The sequence below is a fragment of the Pipistrellus kuhlii genome, unplaced genomic scaffold (assembly GCF_014108245.1).
Source record: "Pipistrellus kuhlii isolate mPipKuh1 unplaced genomic scaffold, mPipKuh1.p scaffold_m20_p_21, whole genome shotgun sequence".
NCBI classification, from domain to species: Eukaryota; Metazoa; Chordata; class Mammalia; order Chiroptera; family Vespertilionidae; genus Pipistrellus; species Pipistrellus kuhlii.
This window is the reverse complement of record NW_023425520.1, coordinates 9,423,738-9,448,163: the sequence shown is the minus strand read 5'-3', so window position 1 is coordinate 9,448,163 and position 24,426 is coordinate 9,423,738. Positions and strand designations below refer to the sequence as shown.

At 47.8% G+C, this 24,426-nt stretch overlaps 1 protein-coding gene across 1 annotated transcript; it reads right to left on the bottom strand.

The window, feature by feature from the left end:
- Window positions 1-649: 649 nt before the first annotated feature.
- On the bottom strand, window positions 650-19,041 carry ARF1 (ADP ribosylation factor 1). The gene is made up of 5 exons (XM_036450616.2): window positions 18,887-19,041; window positions 2,504-2,688; window positions 2,308-2,418; window positions 2,107-2,231; window positions 650-1,978 (listed from the first exon to the last, which is right to left on the bottom strand). The coding sequence occupies exons 2-5, from the start codon at window positions 2,649-2,651 to the stop codon at window positions 1,817-1,819; spliced, it is 546 nt and encodes a 181-aa protein (XP_036306509.1). The 5' UTR covers window positions 2,652-2,688; window positions 18,887-19,041; the 3' UTR covers window positions 650-1,816.
- Window positions 19,042-24,426: the final 5,385 nt, after the last annotated feature.

Here is a 24,426-nt window from a genome sequence, read left to right as displayed (position 1 = left end):
CATGAATCTGCTCTGCTTCTCCCAGTCAATCTCCAGGTACACCTCCCCTACCCTCCCTCCAGCTCCTCTGCGAGGAGATATGCCTGCAGGCATTCATCACCTCATCCACACAAGAAATGAACATTTACAATAAATCACATTGGAGTAAAGACAAAACCCAGGCTGGATTACGAAATATATTCAATTTTGCTTCTGATTTTTTAAAGAACTGAAAAGGAAAGTGATTCTGTCTTCAGAGCCCTGATTATCAACATGTTAGTGAGACTAGATAACAGGGCAGAGGGCTGAGCCCCACATAGGGCTGGATGGCTCTGGGGGAAGGACACCTGGAACCTGGATTGGGCAGATACCAGGGAGCCCAGAGGGTCAAAGGGATAGCCCCCGGATTGGGTAGGGGGCCCACAGCACCCAAATGGGCAGAGACGTGCACCACGGCGAAGGCTCGGGAAGCAATGATAAGGAACTATTAGCAACCCCATATGGGGATCTTCTTGGCCCAAGACTAGACCAGGACTGGGGACTGGACTGCCAGTGGAGACAGACCAAGGACAAAAGCTCCCGGGAGTGCTGGTCACATTCCCTAAGGCATCCTGCCTGTGTCCCAGGAGGCAGCCTTGGTCAGTGGCACCCAAGCACTGGAAAGCCATGAAATAGTTAAGAGATTTTATTCTAATAGCTATAATTACAGTGCTTGTTTGTCGAAATGAAAACTGAAAACAAGTATACAAAACAGTTGATTACTAATCGTGTATTGAAAGCAGAAAGAGGTTCCACGACACCAGATAAACCAGTTCTGAGTTTTTCCCCAAGATAAATTTTAACAGCTCTAGTTTCTTCAGTGTTTTATCAAAATACAAAAGAAAAAAGTAGAGGTTGTTGTTTTTGATGTCAATCTGACCCTTGCAGGCTGAGGGAGTGAAAGCACATGTGGACGGGGGCTCTGAGGAGCTCGGCTCTAAGATGACCGGTCACCTGTCTGCGTTCCTACTGGTGAGACCCAGACAACCTGAAGCAAATGAGTTTGTGTAGGGACCATGGGGGTCTCCTGTTCTGGCCAGAGTGGTCCCACCAAAGCACCTGTGCTGACCCACTGACCAGAGGGAAGGCTGGAGTCCTTCCAAGGGGTCTGAGTGGTGGCCACAGCCCCCAGCCCACACCCACAGGCAGTGGTGTAAGCACAGGTACAAGCATGAGTGCTATGGGATGCAGATGACCCAGCGAGACAAAGCCAATCAGGGACCTAAGTGACCATGCAGAATGCACTGTGGCTGGTTCTGCCCACTGCACACTCCAGATGGGAGACAGACCGCAGGCAGACTGGACTCAAGCCATTACTGCAGAACTAGGCACATTTCTCCCTTCTCTGTGTTAAAGTGTCTCCTTATGTTTATATTATAAAAAATGTACTGAGTTTGGGTTAAAAACCAACCACCAAAAATGGATCTCAACACAGATTTAAAGCCCAGAGGAGGAGCGTTGAGGTGATCTCACAGCAGCTCCTTGAGGCCCTGCCCCGGTGCCTAAAATCCCTTCTCAGTACTAAACAGTGGGTTGATTCTTTTTCTTTTTTTTTTACAATAAAAAAAGCTGAGTAATATTGCATAGGAGTACCAGAAACTGCCTCATTGGAAACAAGAACTATTTACATTAAATAAAAACCCGGTTGCAGGCTGCGTCTGCACATGTACAGCATGATGAAGCACACTGAGACCGACCATGGAGACAGCTTCTGGCACTCACACCACAGGGGCACATCTGCCACATGAGAGGAAAGCAAGGGTGAAGGAGGGAGTGAGGGGGAAGAGAGGAGTTCGGCTCACTTCTGGTTCCGGAGCTGATTGGACAGCCAGTCCAGTCCCTCATAGAGCCCGTCCCCACTGGTGGCACAGGTAGCCTGAATGTACCAGTTCCTGTGGCGCAGAGAGTGGAGGCCCAGCTTGTCCGTGATCTCAGCTGCGTTCATGGCATTGGGGAGGTCCTGGTGGGAAAGGCAGGGTGGCATGGCAGCCATGGATCATCAGAAGACTGGGATCCCTCCCCATCTGACCTGTGATCCCTTCATACCCCCAGCCCCTTGGGGTAGCTCAGTCACATGGAAGTGCGTACCTGCTTGTTTGCGAACACGAGCAGGACAGCATCCCTGAGCTCATCCTCCGCCAGCATCCGCATAAGCTCCTCTCGTGCCTCATTCACACGCTCTCGGTCATTGCTGTCAACCACAAAGATGAGACCTGCCGAGGAGCAGGTGTCAACGAAGGTGCTGAGGACACCCAACCTCTCCTACAGGCCATGGCCCCCAGCCCTCACCTTGTGTGTTCTGGAAGTAGTGGCGCCACAGAGGCCGGATCTTGTCCTGGCCACCCACGTCCCACACAGTGAAGCTGATGTTCTTATATTCCACGGTCTCCACGTTGAAACCTGCAGGAGCATGGCCTAGTTGTGAGCCAACCCCCACCAGCCGTTCCAGCCATCTCCCCAACCCCCCATGGCCCGGCCTCCTCACCTATGGTGGGGATGGTGGTCACGATCTCACCCAGCTTCAGTTTGTACAGTATGGTGGTCTTCCCCGCGGCGTCCAGGCCCACCATGAGAATGCGCATTTCTTTTTTGCCAAAAAGGCCCTTGAAGAGGTTAGCAAAGATATTCCCCATGCTGTAGACTGGAGGGAGAGACACTGGCCAGAGAAACCTGCAGAGACAAGAAAGGGATCCCTGAGTCTCTCTGCAACACAGGGTTTAGCACAGAAGCAGCTTGGAGACAACTGCCCCTCCCACCATGTATGGAGAGACAAACCTCCTGCTTCTTCCTGAGAACTCACAGGACAGGAGCTAAAGAAATGCCAGTTCCCAAGCTACAAAACAATAAAAAAAGTTCTGTCTGCTGGGCATCTCAAGCCCCCTTTCACTCGCTGTCCCTCTCCCCCACCCCCTGTACCAATCACCCTTAGAAGGCAGAGTCTGGGAATCTTAGGGACAGGGCTGACCCTTACCATCCGACATCCATGGCTTTCAAAGGAATACTAGACTCTCTAATCTTTCAAGGGGTCAGAAACAACTGAACCAAGGCCCCATAGTATCCCTCAATTGACCCACCAAGCCTCAGTGAAAGATGGAGCAGGCTCAAGATGATGACTCCCCTCGGCCGGAACGAAGCAGAAGCCAACCTTTCCCAACACACTGAGAGCTCAGCACTCACCCAGCAGCAGGTGAGACATGGGGACCACACCTGGGCACTGAGTCCAAGGCACAGCAAGGGCCCCACGGCATCATGTCAAGGGGGGCTCTTTCCCACCAGTGGAGGTCACCCCCGTCTCAGAGGGGAGGGGGCTCGGCCCAAGCGGGGTGGCAACACACTTACAGTCTGCCCCCTTCACGTCCCCCACTGGGGATCAAACCCGCAACCAGAGCAACATGCCCCTGACTGGAATTGAACCTGGGACTCTTTAGTCCACAGGCCAATGCTCTATCCACTGAGCCAACCCAGCTAGAGCTACTCTTCAACTTTTATTCTAAAGAAGAAAAAAATTGTCACTTTCTCAAATGCTGATGCGCCTGCCCCCAGAAGTAACCAAGAGCTCCCAGTCTTTGAACAAACACTGCTGAGGTCAGAGGCCAGTAAAAGACATGATATGGGCCTAGCACAGGCAGACCCCACTGTATGGGACGTGCCCAGACCCTCACAGCCCCATGCCACCTCTGATGAAAGGCTCAGGTAGAGTCAGAGTTTTCTCGAATCTAAATTCTCTGCACTTGAGCACTGAGTGACAATGTACACACCCAGCTCTTCATCAAACATCCACCCTCTCAGGTTTCAGCACCTTGACATTTCCTGGCTGAACTGCCATGACAACTGTCAAATGGAGCTTTTCTAATTTAGTCATTCCTCCCAGCTGTTAGCATTCTGCTGTAAGAAACCACCTTTCCTTCTCCAAGTACATGATCATGAACTCACATATTCCTATTTCACTGAATGGGTCAGCTGACCCATTGTGAATGTGGTGCTCCAATGGTCCCAGACATGCCCAGTAGAGCCTTTTCCAGTTAAAAAAAAAAACAACATATATATATATGTTTTATTGATTTCAGAGAGGAAGAGGGAGAGATAGAGATAGAAATATCAAAGATGAGAATCACTGACTGGCTGCTTCCTGCAAGACCCCTCTCCTGCCCCCTACCACTGGGGATCCAGCTGGAAACCTAGGGATGTGCCCTGGCCAGGAATCCAACTGTAACCTTCTGTGCTAGCTTCGACAGCACATATACAAACTGTAACCTTCTGGTTCACAGGTCAACACTCAACCATGGAACCAGTCGAGGGCTTTTGACATTTTAATATTCTTTTTTGTTTTGAACAATATTACTATTCAACAAGTTAAATTTTAAAGTTTAAAAATATATTTACTGTAACATTTCCTTTTCTGCAAATAGCAAGTTTTCCTCCTATCTCCCTATAAGGAGTCGCCATGGAATGGAAGAGACTAAAATAAACAATTTGGAAGGAGGCCAGACAGAAAGCAGAGACTATTTAAAAGGAAAACAAACAAAAGCATAACCCCCACCCAGCCTCCCAGTGTTAACAAGGTGGGTATGTGCTACCTGAAAAACAACAAGATGCTAGCACAGGGAGCAACAGTGCAGACAAAGTGAAAAATCCACAAAAAACATGGGTAAGAAGAGGAAAACTAGGAGAGTTTGAAAGATTAACATCTACTTGGGCACGCTGATGACTTTTTAGATACAATACCAAACACATGATCTAGAAATAAGTGATAAGCTGGACTTTGTTAAAATTGAAAGCTTCTACTCTGGGAAAGACACTGTTAGGAGAAAGAGAAAACACATTTGCAAAAGACATATCTAATAAAGGAATATGCACCCAAAAATACAGGAAAACTAGTTAAAACCAATAGTAAGAAAACAACCTGATTTAAAAATAAGTCAAAATACTTTAAAATATATATATTTTTATTTATTCAGAGAGGAAGAGAGATAGAAACATTAACAATGTCATGGATTGGCTGCCTCCCGCATGCCCCACAATGGGGATTGAGCCTGCAATTCAGGCATGTGCCCTTGACCAGAATCAAACCTGGGACCCTTCAGTCTACAGGCTGATGCTCTTTTCACTGAGTCAAGCTGGCTAGAGCTGGGTCAAAGACTTTTTATGACAGTTGTTTGTTTGTTTTTTCTCCCCCCCCCCCCCCCCCGAAGGGAATACTTTAACATTGAAACAAGCAAAGAAGATGTACACAGAAGGCAAATGATCCATGAAAAGATGCTCCACATCATATGACCTCAAGGAAACACAAATACACACCTACTAGCATGGTCAACATCCAGAACACTGTCAGGAGCTGGTGGGAATACAAATTGGTGCATTCACTTTGGAAGGTTTCTTACAAAACTAAACATACTCTTACAAGCAATTGTGCTCCTTGGTATTAACTCAAAGGAGCTGAAAGGTTATGTCGACACAAAAATCTGCACACAGATGTTTACAGCAGCTTTATTCATAATTGCCAAAACTTGGGAGCAACCAAGATATCCTTCAGTAGGTGAACAAATAAACTGTGCTACGGTCATATGATGGAATATTATTCGGCACTACAAAGAAATCAGCTATCACAAGCCATCAAAAGATATGGAGGGAACCTGATATATTATTAAGCGAAGGGAGCCAATTGGGGTAGGTCACATACTCTACAATCCAATTATCTGACATTTTGGAAAAGGCAAAAACTAGGAGGCAGTAAAAGATCAGTGGTTGGCCGAAACCGGTTTGGCTCAATGGATAGAGAATCGGCTTGGGGACTGAAGGGTCCTGGGTTCGATTCCGGTCAAGGGCATGTACCTTGGTTGCGGGCATATCCCCAGTGGGGGGTGTGCAAGAGGCAACTGATCAATGACTCTCTCATCGATGTTTCTGGCTCTCTGTCTCCCTTCCTCTCTGTATAAAATCAATTAAAAAAAAAAAAAAAAAAGATCAGTGGTTGACAGGGGTTGGTGGGGAGGATGAATTGGTGGAGCACAGATGATTTTCAGGGCTGTGAAGCTGCTCTGGATGATGCTGCAATGGTGGTTATTCCGGTGGGAGATACTCATAGTGGGGATTTCCCATACCATGTGTGTATGGGAAATCTCTGTACCTTCTCCTCAATTTTGCTGTGAACCTAAAACTGCTTCCTTAAAAAAAAAAAAAAAAAAAAAAAATCAACATCTGACTACGATTGAAACAAACCTACTCACTTGAAGTAGACTAAATTCTAGAACACAAAGGGTCAAAGAACTTTAAACTTAGCACCCAGCTATCAGAAAGCAGATCAGAAAACCATTAACACCAGGCAAAGTATGAAGTAGATATAAGGCAGAGCAAAAGTCAGGTGGGAAATGCCAGGTGGCCCCAGGCCTGAGCAGCAGTCAGCCCAACCATTATACTACCTACATGGTTTAAACATGGGCTTGGCAATTCCAGGGGAATTGGAAAAAACTAATGACAGGTACACAGAAAAAAATCCGAAGATAAAAACCAACAAAAGGAGGTCATTTTAGGATTTCCCGTGGGAAAACGTAAGACAGTCACCCCTTAGCTCAACAGTGTACAATATTTACTTAGTCACAATAGTTACGGCTATTTGCTAAGGCCAGAACTTGTGGTATGAAGGGCCCACCCTCACCATCCAAACAGACACACTCACATGGAGGTACAGTCATATGATGAAAGGGGCTATTCCGGAGAAGCAGGATGGAGGACTGCTGTTTATGCTTATTTTATTGTTCAAGTATACCCTTCACACCCTAGTCAGTTTGGCTCAGTGGACAGAGCATTAGCCTGCAGACCAAAAGGTTGCGGGTTCGATTCTGATCAAGGGCACACACCTTGGTTGCAGGTTTACTGCTTTGTCAGAGGTCCTGACCTAACCCAATATCTGTTATAACAAAAAAGTTCAACACTGGCCACCAGAATTGTGCCATCCTCTTGGCACAGATTCCAACTTGTGGGGACGGGACACCCAGCCCGGGTGCTATTTCACCTTTTACTCTACCAGAATCCCCCACACTCAAGCAAAACCCGTTTTCAGGTTCATCGTAGTAGTGAGCAGAGAAGACACTGACTTTCTCAGCAGAACCCTTCCTCCTCACCTGTGAGTCTGCAAATGACCAATCTAGAAAATGCAAGAGTAACAGGCCCTCCTCTGAGAGCAGACAAGACTTTTAGGGTAGCATTCCAGCATTAAAGCCAAGGATAGAACACAACTCCCACGTGCAAAGACCTAAAGGCCCACAAGGCAAACGATGGCGCCTCCCTGGGGAAAACATCCATCCGACTCCAGTAAATGACTGCTTTAAATGCTTTAAAGCAATGTGTCCCCGTGCGCTCTTCCCGGCCCCCTGCATCGCCACCAAGCCTCAGTGGTTTCAGAAGCAGCAAAGGTAGCTATGCTTCACAATTTGCAATCAGACTTGTGCAACTTATCTCTGCAGAAGGAAAGTCTGTCAGGTTTTCTGAAACCGTTAGAGCTGGTTTATGCAACAGAATCTCTTTAACAGCGAACACCTAGATGACCTACATGGTTGGGATTGCTAGGAAGAAGACACCACCAATGTAGAGCACAGCCTGGGAAACAAAACCAAACAAGTGACCCAGGGAGCCAGAGAGAGAGAACTGAGCACTACATGGTGCTGCAGATGGGATGAGCTGCCTTGGTCTTCTCTGTAAATGGGAGTTAAGATGGATGAATTCCCTACTCAAATGAAAAGCTGGGTGACAGTTTTTTTTCCCTTTTTATTTTTTTCTCTTTTTGCCTTTTTAAAGGTCATTTATTGAGGTGTAAGTTACTAGGATAAAATTGTTCATCTGTTTCAGTATGAGAAAAATTAACAAAGTGAAAATTCCAGAGAAACTGATATATTGTACATTACAAAACATTTTCTTTGAGTTTTGTGAATGAGCAACTGCCTCTGGCAGGCCCACATGTACAGTCTTAAGAGTATCCATCATTCAAAAGCCCAATTCATCCCTGACACACAGAATTTAAATTTAAAGGTGGACTTCTACTTTTACAGGCTGCAAACTGCTTTTTTTGTGATTCACCTTGGGACTCTTATACACCAGCGAAATAAAAGCCTCAAGCCATTAACTCTGCCTGTTAGTCCAACATTCAATTTCTGAAGCATTGACGTTTTTTTCTGTAATTGAGCAGTATACTAAATTTTGTCATTACTTCGTAAAAACTAATGTTAAGAGGAAAACTGAAAGTGTTAATACTAGTGATAAGAAGGTATACCTCATAGGCTTAATACAACTGTGTCAAAGATATGCATCGACAGGCTCAGAACAACATTCAGCCCGAGACCCTCAGTGGATCTAAAGAAGTTGAGAGAACTTTATTTTCTTTCCCTTCAAATATAATTGATATACACACTGTATTTGTTCCAGGTGTGCAACATGATCACCATAAAAGTCTAGTTAGTTAACACCCACTACTTCACACAACTAACATTTTTTTTCTTGTGATGAGAACTTTTAATATCTACCCTCTGAAATACTTTTAAATGTATGATACACAGTACTGTTAGCTACAGTCAGCACCCTATTACTTATCTTAAAACTGGAAGTTTTTACCTTTTGACCCACTCATTTCCCAATCTCAAACTTTCAATAAATAAAAGAACATGCAACAATATTTTAGAATTGTATCATTCTGATCTGAATCTAAAGGTGAGTTCAAGTTTTCGTTGTTTTTTCAAGACAAAATTTTTAGGATGTTTTGCAGGAACCAATCAAGCACAAGGGTGGTGCCAACAAAGGAAGCCTCTATGCAAGATTCTGCCCCTTGTGACCCCAACCCAAGGAAGGCCAGCATCCTCACACTAAAGGGTTGGTCTCTAATACATCTTTTGCATAGCATCTCCCACACCTGAATGAGAGCATTACTTGTGAGGTCAAATTCTTAGAAGGAGCAACCAGTGAAATTCAGTTTAGATCACTTTGCCAGCTTAAAATTCAAGGTAAAAAATCCTTAAAGTGACAGCTAGAAATGAGTTTCATTTATGTATATGACTCTTGGTCTACAGCAAGCATGTCAAACTCCTGGCCCATGGGCTGCATGCAACAAAATAGTTTTGCGGCTATAATGGTATGTAAAAACTATTTTTTTAAAAAACATTTTATTGATTTTTTTACAGAGGAAGGGAGAGGGATAGATAGTTAGAAACATCAATGAGAGAGAAACATCAATGAGCTGCCTCCTCCTACACATCCCCATTTGGATGTGTCCACAACCAAGTTACACGCCCTTTACAAGAATCGAAGTTGGGACCTTTCAGTCGACGGCTGATGCTCTATCCACTGAACCAAAATGGTTTTGGCAAGAAACGTTTTAGTAAAAACTTCATAACTTAATTTTTACAATATCCTGTTATACATGACTAGAGGCCTGGTGTACAAATTCATGCATGGGTGGGGTCCCTTGGCCTGGCAGGTGATCTGGGCGGGGCCACCAGGGGGCAGCTTCTGCATTGAGCGTCTGCCCCCTGGTGGTCAGTGTGTGGCATAGCTACCAACCGGTGTCCAGCAGTAAAGTTTCCTTAGGCCTTTATATATGTACATTATTAATAACAAACTACAACATTCGCTAATGACTGATTACTATAATCGTGTTGCATTCATTTCCCTTACGTGCCTAAGCACTATTTCTTTCCACAAATACTAGCAGTGAATATTTTAGCAGTCAATTGTCATGTCTTGGACTAACTTGTTTGGTGTGCGCCGCAAGAGGAAATATTTCGCTTTCTGAGAACAAGAAAAATAGATTTATTTGCATTACATTTATTAATTTGTGCAGTTATTCAGTATCTTATAAGTTAATGTTTAAGAAAAAATATTAATTTTTTATTTGAATTAATATTTTTTAAAATATATTAATTAAAAATGTGCTATTATATTCTGTTAATGATTACTCATGTATTTCAGTCCTTTGTATTCAGCATCTCTCTATAAAAATTAACCTATGTTTCTATGAAAATTGAAGCTTTTCTTTTTTTGTGTGGCCCATATAAACGTGAACCTTGTTCATTTGGCTTGTGTTAGCCTTTGATTTTGATATGCTTGGTTCATAGTAACATGAATTGAACACCTAAGAGCCACTGTCACTATCTACAATACATGAATAGGCATCCAGCAACCAGTAAGGCACATGTAGGAACAGCATAACTGCAATTACTTACCACTATCTACAAAGGCATTTAATCATTGAGCATATTTAGGTTTTGTAGTTACTCTTTATTCTCAATCTTAAAGTTCTACTTATTATTAAACACAGAGGCTCAGTGCAAGAAATGTGTGCATGGGTAAGGTCCCTAGCAGCTGCCAGCCGGAGCCTTCCTTGTCATAGTGAGCAATCGAACTCCCGGTAGGTCAAAATCCAGAGGGGACACTTTGCATATTAGGCTTTTAGATATAGAGAGAAGATAATCATACTCAAAACAATTTACCAAACACACTTAATGACCTGAAACCTACACCAGGAAGCAAATATCTAGATGGCCTAGCCCACTGGTCAGCAAACTCATTAGTCAACAGAGCCAAATATCAACAGTACAATGATTGAAATTTCTTTTGAGAACCAAATTTTTTAAACTTAAAATTCTTCTAACGCCACTTCTTCAAAATAGACTCGCGCAGGCTGTGGTATTTTGTGGAAGCGCCACACTCAAGGGGCCAAAGAGTTGCATGTGGCTCGAGAGTCGCAATTTGCCAACCATGGGGCTAGCCCAAATGAAAGTGAAACCAGGATGGAGACCCACAGCTTGGAGCTAAGCCAGGAACAGCTCTCAGAGCTCTGTGCATGTGTTCTTGTGCCAGACCCCTGCTTATCTGTATTTCCCCTCCCTGATTTGTCCCTGGGCTCCAGAACAATCCCACACTTCTGTCCCCTCCCCCCACAGCCATTAAGGATGACTGAGTATTCTGGCCTATGGAATGGAGCAGTGTCCAGATCCTCTATTGTAAAGGCACCAGCACTCTGGACCCTAATGAGTATGTCTACTCTGCAAGTAAGGACGCAGATACCCTTTGTCTGACCCCAATTGCAGTTAAGTCTGAAGGGCCTATTTCTAGAAAAAAAAGGAGAAAATTTATTTATGACTAAAATACAAAGCAGGAGCAATTTTGCAGGTTACTAGTGGTTCTTTGGTCAACTAGAGTTTTCTGATCCATACAGTAGGAACCAGAGGACCAGCAGCTTGGGAGCAGCTTGAAGTGCCTCAGAAAGTTGCTCAGGTGTGTTCTAACCCCAGCTGCAGTCCCAGTACCCTCACCACACCCATTTCTCCATGCTGTGCCCATCAGGACCTTTGCTCAATCTCTGAAGCTAAGCTAAATGCTACCACCTTCCACAGGAGGGCCCTTTCATCTTTACCCTCAGCGCACCTTGACACATCGCGGGGCTGACAGTCACCATACTCACAACAGGAAAAGCTGTGTGAGGACACAGAGGCCAATAATATTCAGTGACCCAACTGACAGGTGGTGAAGGAGAGTGCAGCAACTAACAGCGCCTGTTCTTCCTCCCTCACCTGATTAAGCTAGTTCTTAGAGGCCTCTAGGTCAAGCAATATCAAAAGCTGCTTGTCAGTGACTCTGGGACCCTCTCAATGCAGCTAAACAGCTTCAGCCCCACATGCACAGTCCCACACCCAAGAGAGAAAGGGTAGGTCTGTGTGGTGTGCCCAGTCCTGGGTTTCAGTTCTAATAGTGAGAACATGGAGAAAAGGATTCAGCATTCTGATTTCTACTGTGAAATAAATCATATTCCTTTGTTTCTGTCACTCCACTCCTTTAATCATGTGGGCATTGCAAAATACATTAAGCCTCTGCAGACTCGATTCTGGTGCCTTCTCAGAGTCTACCCAGGCCCACCATGTGGACACAGGTCCTCTACCAACACTAGGGTGGGGCTCTAAGACCACTCTCCATATCCTTGAAGAAAAGAGAAACTGCAATCAGGAACCCTCTGAACCCTTCTAAGCTTCAAAAATGGCAGGCAGTCCCTGAGGCTTTCTTGGCACAGGGGCTTTGGTGAGGGGGTAAGCCAATCTCCAAAAATTGGTTTTTGCCTTCAGGGAACTTTCATTTTGAAAACAGTATTTTAAAAATTGTAGCTCCATCTCTTTTTCTGAGGTCCAGGCTTCCAGGTGATCAGAAAAGGAAAGTGTAGCAGGGAGTGAGAGCCTTGTTAGATCCCTCCACCTCTGCGACAAGTCCCTTGCCAGACTTGCCACAGTGGCAGCCCAAGAGCACACAGAGGTGCAGGGCTCAGGATGCCCTTTTCATCCTCAAAGAAAGAAGCTGCTCTTGCCTGAGAGGCCACAGCATGCTCTCAATGGGCTTCTTCCAACATCTGGTCACGCTTTAGACTAGTGGTTCCCAACATGGACACAGGGGACAATTTGATTTTTAATGGGGGCAATTAAAGAATGAGTTATTAACAGTGAATTTTTTGCATTTCTTATGGTTCTAGGGGTCTCATATACATATATATTGTGACATATTCATGCATTTCAGTTCTCTGTTATGTTTTAAAACTTGCTATTTTTTCATATCACTTCATATTACTAGAGGCCCAGTGCACGAAATTCGTGCACTTGCATGTGTGTCCCTCAGCCTGGCCTGCGCCCTCTCACAGTCTGGGAGTCCTTGGGGGATGTCTGACTGATGGCTTAGTGCTGCCACAGAGGTGGGAGGGGCTCCTGTCAAGGATGCTGTGGCAGCCATGAGCCCAGCTCAGGGCTTCTGGCTGAGCGGCACTCCCCCTGTGGGAGCACACTGACTACCAGGAGGCAGCTCCTGCATTTGATGTCTGCCCTCTGGTGATCAGTATGCATCATAGCGACCGGTTGTTCCACAGTTCTGTCAATTTGCATGTTAGCCTTCTATTATATAGAACTTAAAAATTTTTTTAACTTTTTAAAAATTTTATTTTGGCAATTTCTTCCTCAGTACTTCAACTGTCCTTTTGTTCTCTTCCTTTTCATTTTCATGGATCACATGTTCTTTGGAAGCTTGTTTAGACCAAGTTAATGGCCTTTTAGGCTTCCTCAACATGAATAGGAGTTCACTTTTTGAATAACACACAGATGGGCATCAGGATTTTAGAGATGCTTAGGTTGGGCATGGCCAAAAAGAAGTTGGGAACCACTGCTTTAAACAGAAGCCCTGGTGTCGAGAGAAATCTCATTTACATGCTTGCTCACAGTAGCCTTTCCTTAAAACCTCCCAGATCCCTACCACTGTCCACTACACCCCAACACTGCCTCTTCTCAGCCATTTACTCCCAGGGCAGTGTGGCCCCTAAACATGCCCAATATTTCTATTCTCAGCTAGACCCCTCCCTTACTATCCCCTCCACACACAAATCTCCCAGCGAATTCTAACCCTCCAACATAAAGAGCCCACCCTTCCTCACTGTAACACTAAGCAACTTCCTCCCAGTTTCTCAGAGATACCAACAATCCCTTTCTCCATCTCTCTCACCCCCAAATCTGTCTGCTTTACCGAGTCCTGCCTCTCCCTCTGAAAGATGCATCCACACCATCAAGTGCCTGTGCCCTGGTACGGCCACCTCATCTCCTCTCTGGCATCTCAATAACCTGCAGCTTCCACTCCACAAGATGTTCTCAATATCAGCAAGAGGAGCCCGAAACACCACATGCTAATTCAGGGTCCTTACACAGTCAGAATGGGCATTTCACAGCACCACCTCCAGTCACGAAAGGAAGTTAGCAGACTACACAACCAACATCTGCTCTGATTGTAAAACAGCCATTACATTGCCCAACTGTAATGTAATGGGGAAATGAAGGATAGTGACAGAATAAAACACACGTTTCAATACCGGGCAAGACCACACCAGGCTGTCAAAGAACCACCTCAGGAGCCTGCTGCAACGCACACCGCCCGAGCCAGTGCCTGTAGCTCGGGCACTAGGGACTGTCCATGAAAGCAGAAAGAGAAAGCAACTCCTGGGAAGGCTCTGCAAAGAACAAAACATAAACCACTCCCTAATTTCCTGGAAAATTTAAAACATCTATTAAAACCATGCCAAAAAATGGAAACTGTTGTCTCGGTAGATAAAACAGAATTAGGTCTAAGATATGAAAGTCACACAGAATGCATTCTTGCTGCTCTCACAAATTTCCCCAAACACCCTTTTTGTGGAGCTAGCCCCTCTAAGGTCCACTGGAACACACCAGTAGACTTCCCTCCAGCTCCTCAACTATTCTGCTTCCGGCAAGTCTCCAAAACCACGCCAGGGACTCTGCACTCAACGACTGTTCCCTGCCGAGAAGCTCCCTATTTCTCCCACAGAATCACAGGACCTCTGCTCCCTCGCACCTCTTCTCTCCCTCCAAACCCCATGTTTATTCCCTATCCCCCCGCCTGCCCCTTTCCCATGTCCTGTTGGCCTGCCTTCCCTTTTGTTCATTGTATCTCCACCATGCCCACTCTGCCTGTGGGTCTCCTCTATCCAGAACTCACCATTTTCCTCATACCTCTACCATCTTCCTCCTCTGTGTACCTCCCTGGGCACCCAAAGGATTCACCATCAAAGAGAGAACTGTAAAAGAGCACTGACCGAGGGCCCTTATGGATTGAAGGGAAAAATATTAGTCATACATATCTACAAATATGCTTTCCCAAAATATTAGTTGTCAGAAAAAAAACCTGTCAAGTCAACAATGAATTTCATGCTAGTTTCAAACTATACATGGGTGGTGCCATCTGAACATTCCTTTGAGGATCCAGTGAGATCAGGGATGTGGGGACACTGTGACTACTCAGGGCAAAGGTGAGCATCTAATGTCCAGTACATGGCAGGGATGTGTGCACAATCTGCTTCCTACACCTGCCCTTAGGTATCTGCAACTGATGATTCAATACATTTTCATTGAGCTCCCCAAGAATTAGCAAGATACTATATCACTTTGACAGAAGAGATGCTAGAAGCTATAATTATTTTAAGCAAAACTGACAAAAGATGCAGTATTTTAAATATAAATTAATGGATCCAATCAGTTAATTAGGAACTGCATACTCATCTACAGAGAAGAAACTTAAAAGACATCTTTTGTTCTGATTTACCAAAATACTGGCACATCTAACTTTGCCTTCATTCCTACTCTTCATGAATGGGTCTAGACAAAATCTTAAAATAGCTTTCTTGGCCATTTGTACCTAAGTTAAACTGATAGGGTACTGAAAAAAACAATCTGACATATAACACAAATGAAAGATGATAGTTATTTTACGTTATGACTTGCTAACATCCCCTTGAAGAGCGTTACTTATTAAATTCTGATTAAACATTAACATTTCCAAAATGCACTGTATTCTTTAACTTCTGAAAACGTGCATGGGTCATACCTGAGCCTCCTATTAACTTATGCCCTATACTAACAGTCACCTGTGGCCTCAGAGGTGCGTAAAAACATTTGAATGCTTAACAGAATCACTCCCAATTGCTGTGTGTGTAGTAAAATCTGTTCTTTTCCCAGTCTCTTCCCTTTCTGTTTGCTGATGACAGGTTGCCAAGCTCTTGTGACACTGTATGCAAAAACAAAACAAATAAAACAGGAAAAAACGGTCTTTTAAGGACAAGGAGGTAGGTTCCTACATCAGGCAGACTCACCATCCCTTCCAACTCAAATAAAGAAGGTGGAGCCCTAACCAGTTTGGCTCAGTGGATAGAGGCCTGCGGACTCAGGGGTCCCAAGTTCGATTCCAGTCAAAGGCATGTACCTTGGTTGCGGGCATGTGTAGGGGGTGTGCAGGAGGCAGCTGATCGATGTTTCTCTCTCATTGATGTTTCTAACTCTCTCTCTCCCTTCCTCTCTGTAAAAAATAAATGAATTAAAAAACAAAACAAAAAACAGGTGGAGTGATAGCAATGGTGTTCACCCAGAGTACCTTCCTAGGAAATACAAAGCTTCAGTGTTTTTGTGTTAATTACCCCTCTCCCCCAGTTAATCGGGTCATCTGATCCATCTGAGAATTCTGAACATCTCCCAGAATAGTGACATAGCTTTAGTCATAACAGGTGCAATGCAACTATATTTTAAGTGTTTGTAACACAAAAGGATAGAACCTAAGGATAATGGAAATGAGCTGAGATGTTATATGTGACTTGAAACCAACCCCCCCACATAGATACACTCACATATTCTCCAAGGTGTCCTTTACTTGCCAGTTAGAAGTAAGAGTATACCCAACCCCACTAGTAGGTAAAAATCATTTCCAAAAGACCACTTCAGAAGATGCTGGAAGGCCATCTGTAACACCATCCATCCCATGGAGGTGCAGACAGAGCACCAAGAGGTAAGTTCTTTTCTAACTTTAAGATCTAGAGCGAAACTTTTCATTCATGTTTCTCTCCCACCCACTTCTGAAAGATGTGCATTTTATTTCCTTTCATTCTCCTAGTTTTACAGAGGTTGGAAGTCAATGGGAATGTTGTTAGGACACGAATGCATTGGAAGCCCAACCTAGCTGGGATCTGAAACACTTGCTCAGTAAACTTATCACAACCCTTAGGAAGACTGACCTTATGTGACCAAGAGCACATTTAAAGGCATCTGTCAAAGCAAATTCAATGTGGAAAAGCTGAAGAAAACTGATTCAGCTCTCTCAAATGAACTTGCACAGTTTTCTCCTTGGTTAGGTTTATTCCTATGCCCATTTGACTCGGCATATCATCCCTGTGGACAATACTCCACAGCAAATTCCACTGAAATCTACAGATAATTTCAAGTACATTTGGTCTTGGTAGAGGCAGCTTAGCAGGTCTGAATGTTCTCTCCAAATTGTGCAAGAGGTAAAGCAAATAGCTAGACCACACAATTTAAAAACCAGAACTGTGAGAAGCACAGAACCAGTTTTTGCTTTCTACTAACTTTCTTAGTGGTGAACTAAAAAGCATGTGAGTCAGCTATTATCCAAGCCAACTTTTTAAGTGTTTTTGAAGTAGTAATTCTGAATACCTGTATCTGAAGACAGCCCTCACAGGAAATAGCATGTTCCTAACGCCCAAGTGAGAAGGATTTACTTTGACAGGACATTCCTGAAGCCAGTGACACATGTGAGGAGGCACAGCTACATTCTGCCCAATAGGGAGAGAACTTTAATGAGAAGAAAATAGCACATTCTAAAAATGTGGCCAGATTTGTGATTAACATACACATTCAATTACTATTAACTTTGTACCCAACTAGCTAGTAGCACCATGCATTCAATTTCTTACAGATTTGGCTACTCATGGAAGTTGCTCAAAACTCTGAGGACAACACACTTAGTTAGATACTAGGAGTGGCCCTAGCAAAGGGCCACAATGCACTTCACACTCTTTCAGACACACAGCTGGAAAGGCAAGACCCATCACGCAAAATAGCTTGCAGCATAATGTGCTGACCACTAGTTCTGAAACAAGAACTAGAGCTGAACCAGGTCGGAATGGCTCAATGGTTGAGTGTTGACTTGAATCAGGAGATCACGGTTGGATTCCCTGTAGGGGCAGTCAGGGCACGTGCTAGATTATGGACTCGATTATCAATGGTTCTCTGTCACCATCGATGTTCCTATTTCTTTCTTCCTCTCTGAAATCAATAAAAGTATTAAAAAAAAAAAAAAAAAAAAAAGGGCTGACCACTGGAACACTAGTAGTGGCACATTCTACACAACTCTCAACAGTGACTTCCCAAACCACTCCAAAGCGTTTGAATTCCCTCCTCTCCTGCCAATAACTTCTTGAGCAATTCCGCTCAATTCATTTAAGACAGCAACTTCCTATCTCGAGGAAATTTGGAGAGTGCCACCTAGCTAAGAAGTGCCATCTGAGTTGACTAGCTAGTGTTTTAAGTACTCTGTAATTAACTGGCAAGCCTTATTATTAACACAGCTAAAATTTTACTGACCGTAACCACCTGGACTGTGCAACAAGAAAGCGTGAAGGCGTTCTGCTAGGGAGGCCATCGTTCTATGTACGGGTAGGTCGGAAGTGTTCTCAACTCTGCCAACGGGGCCCAAGAAACAAGCTCGGCGTGGCAGCAAGCTTTGATAAAGGACCCCGCACAGGCGTTCTCATTCAGACCCTAGGACCTCGCCCCACAGCCCGTCCCGGGAAGCCGGGCCCCACCCCGCCCCACCCGTCCCATCCCGTCCGCGAAGCAAACAGGAACTGGGCTCAAACCCTGGTCATCGCGTGACCTTGGCCGCGTCCCGGGACAGAGGCCTCAGTTTCCTGGTCCTCTAAGCCCCGAAGCCGGAGGCGGAGCAGGAAACTGGGCTTCCAGGGAGCCCAAGGCCGGGCCCGACTTCCGGGCGCCAGCCCCGACAGCTCCGGGAGGCTCGGGCCGCGGCGGGGTCTAAGCGGGAGGCTGACCGCCCCCCACCCCCAGCCCGATCTCAACTCGACCTCGCCTTGACCCCCAGCGAGTGACTAGCCTCGATCCCACCCCCCTCCGGCCGTAACTGGACTTCCAGTCCAGCCCTGCGCGCCCGCCCCGCCGCGCCTCGCTCCCAAGCTTGGCCTCGACCCCGGCCCCAGCCTGGCCTCGACCCTTACCGTCTGCGCTTCACCTCGGCCCCCAGCCCGGCCGCGCCTCGCTTCAGTCTGGGCCCTCCCCGCGGCCCGGAGCCCTGCCTCACCTCGCTTCAGCCTCGGCCCCCACCACGGACCCGGTCCCCGGCCCAGCCTCGCCTCTGCCCTCACCGCGGCCCCCGGACCGGCGCCGGCCCTCCCTGCCCCGCCGCTCCGGCCGCGGTAGGCAGGGCCTCGCGCGGCCTTGGTCAGCCCCCGGCCGCAGTTCGCGCCGGCCCCGGGCCCCTGCCTCACCCTCGGCAGCCGCGGTGCTGCTGCTACTCCGAGCCAGGCGTTGGTTTCGCTCCCACAAGATGGCGGCTCTGACGGCAGCCACGTCAGTGCCTGCTGCCGCGGGGGGCGCTGGGGAATGGGGCCGGCCACCGGAGCCCCGCCCACGCCCCGCCGCGGCGCGCACGCGCAGAATCCCGGAGTGGGAGTGCCGTGTGGGGGCCGTCAGTGCGTGCGCGTCCCACCTCTGCGCATGCGCGCCTCCGGGACGAAGTGCGGCTGCGCCTGGGCCGCTTGTCTCCCGGGAAGGTGGCAAGGGGAACTTAAAAATAAGGTGACCAGACGTGCCGTTTTTGAGCAATATGTCCCGCGTCCCGCGGCGTTATCGGGGCTTTTTCAAAACGCCGCGGGACGCGGGACAAATTGTTAAAAATCGGGACGTCTGGTCACCTTACTTAAAAACGTATTTCGTGGCTACTGGTATTGAGGCTCGAGCAAATCCTAGGGTTCCAGAAAGACTGCGGCCAGGATGTCAGACCCTTTCCCCGGCCAGGGGGTCCTCGTCCCCCCGTATTGAGGAGACACACACTGCGACCCACGCAGTCCCTTGCTCGCGGAGCTGTTGCTGTGGGGGAGCTGGTCGCAGATCAAATAAAAAGCTGTAAGGTGCTCAGTGGATAGAGCATGGGCCTGCGGAATGAAGTTCCAGTGTGATCAAGGGAACATGTCCGGGTTGCGATTGCGGGCTCGGTCCCCAGTAGGGGGCGTGCAGGAGGCAAAGGATGAATGATTTTTATCATTGATGTTTCTATCTCTCCCTCTCCTCCTCCTCTGAATGAAAAAAAAAAAAAAAAAAAAAAAGCTGTCAGTAGTAAGGGCCAAGCAGTGCCAGCGCTGCCCCAGGAGAGGCCGCTGAGCCAAGGTCCTGGTGACAAGAAGAGCGAGCCCCCTCCTCCAGGAAGCCTCCCTGGGCAGATCAGAAGGGAGGCGAGAAGCATCGTGGTTCTCTCTGTTTTCTCCGGACTCAGGGTCTGGCTGTGGCCCCCGCTTCGGGACCTTACTCTGGCATTCCACCGACCATAGTCCCATCCCCTCCCTACCCTCACCCCGTACTATCAGGGCTCCTTCCTCCCCCCACCTTCCTGCTGCAAAGGTTCCCCCCAATCAGGAAGCGCTGAGGAGATTGCTGTGGGGTCTCTTCAGCCTTGTGCCCTGTGTGTTGTAGAGGGTGCAAAACAGCCATCACCTGGGCCCTGGCCCAGGGGCCTGCCTGCGTTTCTGGCCTGGCAGAGGGTGGGGATCTCCTGTCCCCCTTCTGCCCATCGTGCTCACCTGCTACTCTTGGGCAGGGCCCCCTCCCTGGGACCTCAGCAGCCTCGAGGGGCTGCCCATATTCAACAGGGATTCCTCCTGCCCCAAACACTGATGCCCTCTCCTGAGAGGCTGTGGGCTCTTGGCTCTATGAGCCAGACCCGCTGGTCCCTCTCAGGAGCCCAGCCTCCCTCCCTAGACCTCACCACCTATGTCTTCTGGACCTCGCCTCTGACCCTTAACCTCATAAACACTCCAAGGTTGTTCATGCACAGTGCCTCCCGGGGTCCATACCTCCAAGGTGGGGCACAGAACCTTCAGGCAGTGCTGGCTCCGCGCCTTGGGGAGCTGACCCATGGCCAGTTGTCTGCAAGTGCTCATGTGTCCTTGGGAAGGTCCTTAAAAAAGTTAATTTTAAACCCACACTGGAGGATATTTCCCCCATCAATTTTTAGAGAAAGTGGAAGGGAGGGAGGACATAGGAGAGAGAGAGAGAGAAACATTGATCAGTTGCCTTCCACACACAGTCTGACCAGGGCTGGGGACTGAACCCGAAACCCAGATATGTGCCCCTAACCAGGAATCAAACAAACCTTCGACCCTTTGGTGCACAGGACTGACATTCTAGTCACTTAGCCACACTGGCCAGGGCTAAAATTATTTTAATTGTGGGAAATATAGACAGGAAGGAGCATGCAAAAGCCACACAGTTTAGCTGAAACCGGTTTGGCTCAGTGGATAGAGCATCAGCCTGCAGACTGAAAGATCCCGGGTTCGATTTTGGTCAAGGTCGTGTACTTGGTTGTGGGCACATCCCCAGTAGGGGGCGTGCAAGAGGCAGCTGATTGATGATTCTCATTGATGTTTCTAACTCTCTATCCCTCTCCTTTCCTCTCTGTAAAAAATCAATAAAATATATTTTTTTAAAAGAAAGCTACACAGTTTAAAAAAGAAACAAGATGGCTTCCTGTGTTAAGGAATTGACCTTCCTCCTGATTCGGTCCCGGGGCATCTTCAGGTCATACAGGTATGGGGATCCCAGCTGTGACTAGCAGATCTGCCAGGGAGCCAGCAAGTGCCAGGCAGTTACCTAGGGAAACTGATGCCCTGGTGCTTTCCTGAGGTGATGTTGGGACCATAGCCCCTCTTCCCTGGGGTTCTGGGGGGAGACATCCTGGAGACTCATTGAGTGGATTGCCAGCCTCACTTTGGCCAGGACGGCATGAGGTGAGCTGACTAGAGGGTTGCCAGCCTGAGATCCTCTACCGACAGGCGTCCTCAAACTTTTTAAAGTGGGGGCCAGATCACGGTCCCTCAGAGAGCTGGAGGGCCGGACTATATGAACTACTAATTCCTACTGTAACACCTCGGCTGTGCTCACTGCCCAAAAAACCTGGCGGGCCGGATCAGACTTCTCTGTGGGCCGCATGTGGCCCGCGGGCCGTAGTTTGAAGACGCCTGGGCTAAGGTATCCTGGGCCCAGATCCTCCAGCCTGCCCACGTGGGGGAGCGGAGGTGGCTGGGGTTGAACTCCTCCCCTCTGGGAGTCCCTGAACTTACTCTCCAGGTGTGCAGAACAGTAAGCCCGCCAAGGAAGGCGGCTGACAGGATGGACGCGCAGTTAGAACAAAGGGGCAGGAAAGAGAGGGAGGAGGAAAGGTTCGCACCCTCCAGGACCCACGTTGGCAGGCACTTCTGCGTCCGTGTGCAGCACCTGTGAAGTGGGCGGTGTTCACCACGGGCTAGTGACTCAGAGGGGTTGGAAGTCCACTCAAGGTCACACAGCTAGGGTGGAGCCTCTGGAACTCACTCTGCCCTCAGCATGCCTGTTGACACACCTTTGCTCTTCCCCTGCTCCCCACCCCCTCACCTCAGGCTCTCAAGACGCTAAAGCTTTGGTGTTTCTGCAGGCTGCAATGTTATCTCCCCAGTGACAGAGAGCTTACTACTTAGTCAATATACTCCACCTTCAGCACCTAGTTTCACAACTTTACCCTCTTGAAAGGGTCCCTGGCTGGTGGGGGGAAAGGAGGCTCTCTGGCTCCCTGTGCTCTGCCACATGCTCCATGGGGATGGCCTCTATGCGCCCCCTGAGCCCAGAGGGGACACTGAGACTGGTTGCTGTGCAGTCAGGGGTGGGTGTGGAGAGGCCCCTGCCCTTCTGTCTGCTGGGCCCTGCTCCCTTATTCTCTTCCAGGCCATTCCCAAAGCTGGCCCTCCTGCATGCCCCTCCTGATGCAAGCTGCAGGAATTATTACAGCTGTTCTGACAGTTCAGACCTCATGAGGGGGCCTGGAGAGCCCCTGTACCCACACCAAATTACCCGCCCCAACCCAGGTAGCTCTGCTCCTTGGCCTAACCTGGAGTCTGGGGCCAGCCAGGCTTTGACTTGTGTTGCTCTAGTCATGCACCTGCCTCAGTTTCCCCATCTCAAGCTAGCCCCTCCCTCCTTGCATCCCTAGTATGAGCCCCTCCCTCCTTTCCATCCCTGAGACAGGCCAGGACCATTTCCTGAGGGTCCTGCCCCCTCTCCTGTGACTGTTGAGAGTGGGCAGCTCTGCTGGGATTTCCCAAGCACTGTGGCTGCCCCTGCAAGGCCAACTCCACAGGGCAAGGATGCTTCCTGTCTAGTTCTCAGGCTCCCCCATGCCTGGTGGACAGCAGATGAACCAAGTACGGGATGTCCCACCCAGCGGGGCTCATACAGGGATGCTGAAAACAGGTCTTTGCTCTTAGGAAGACTTGGCCTGACATTGAGCATTTCCTTCCATTTGGAATGTAGGCAGCATTCCCTAATGCTGTGTGCACAGGACCTATGACTTGCCAGCAACAGGGACATCAGACATGTTCATTTCACATCATGGCTGTTGCAAAGAACTATGAAATAGGATTTTTCCTCTCCACTCAGCTGAAATTATGAGGTTGTCATCTGGCTTTGTCACCACCAGGGCTAATAACTGAGGCTGACATCCATAACAGATGGCACCCAGTGTCCCCTTCTGCACAGCTCTTCCATGTTTCCTGGCCTTAGGAACGCAGTCAGCTGGACACACTGGAGGTATGCAGTTTGGAAAGTTCTGATCACACTTGTTGCATCTCAGGATCCTCGCCCCCATCAAGGTGATAGAAACCTGCCACTCCTTAAGTCACATCCTACAATAGACATAGCTTTTGATGACTGAAATGGCGTGATTTATTTTAGGTGGTGATACATCCTTCTTCTGCAAAAGGGTCCCATCTTTGCCAGTCTGCTAGGGGAGTCCTGGATGCACACACAGCCTCCTTACTCTGGACATCCCCAAAAGTGGCCTCCAACACCTGCTGGGTCCAGACACTCCCTCCCCCCTGGGTCTTTGGCAAGTAGTCTTCCTGCGCCCAGTGCAGCCCCTGCCACTGGCCTCGCTCTTCACGATGGTTAGGGTGGAGTTTCTGGGAAGAAAATATCAATAGGGAATGGGGGAGCCAGTTTTGTCACCGAGGCTGTGTGGGTCCCAAGCTGCAGCTCATCCCAGCCACCTGGAATGACACTTAACCTCTGACCCCTCTGCCTGATTCCCAGTCAGTGGCTGTATTAGGTTATCTGGAAAAAGAGACCAATAGGGTGTGTGCAGACATATGTATACAAGACAAGGTTGATCATGGGAATTGGCTCATGTGGTTATGTGGGCCAAGAAGTCCCACGACCAGATATTTGCAGGCTGGAGACACAGGAGAGGAATGGGTGAGGCAGTCCCAGTCTGAGGATGGGAGAACCAGGAGCTCTGAAGTCTGAGGGCAGGCAACATCGACATCCTTGAGACAGACATCCAGAGAGTGAAGACGTCCAGAGAGTGAATTTGCCCTTCCTCTACCATTTTGTTTTGCTCAGGCCCACCTGCTTTTGTGAGGGCCATTTTCTTCCTCCAGGGCAACTTTTCAAATGTTAGTCTCATCTGGGACACCCTCACAGACATTCAGAAATAATGCTTCACCCATTTGGCCCTCCCTCAGCCAGCCATGTCGACACATAACACTAACACATAACACTAACCACGTCAGCTAGGAGGGAACTGAGAATTTGCATTTATAACAGGTTCTCTGATTCAGATATTGCTGGCCCAGAGAGCCCTCTGGGTGACATGGGGTGGGGATGACGGTCAGCTAGCATCTTCTTGGCTCTGAGGTAGCAGTAGCACTCAGGTCTATACAGGCTTTGTAGTGGTAGAGCTGTGTCTCCCAACAGTAATGTCTGCACGAACCTCAGAATGTGACCT

What these genes read in the sequence shown, in the direction of transcription:
- ARF1 (XM_036450616.2), bottom strand. Translation starts at nt 2,651, where the DNA reads ATGGGGAATATCTTTGCTAACCTCTTCAAGGGCCTTTTTGGCAAAAAA. An exon ending in GACCACCATCCCCACCATAG is followed by an intron (nt 2,419 to 2,503) that starts GTGAGGAGGCCG and finishes ATGCTCCTGCAG; the next exon opens with GTTTCAACGTGGAGACCGTG. An exon ending in CTACTTCCAGAACACACAAG is followed by an intron (nt 2,232 to 2,307) that starts GTGAGGGCTGGG and finishes GCTCCTCGGCAG; the next exon opens with GTCTCATCTTTGTGGTTGAC.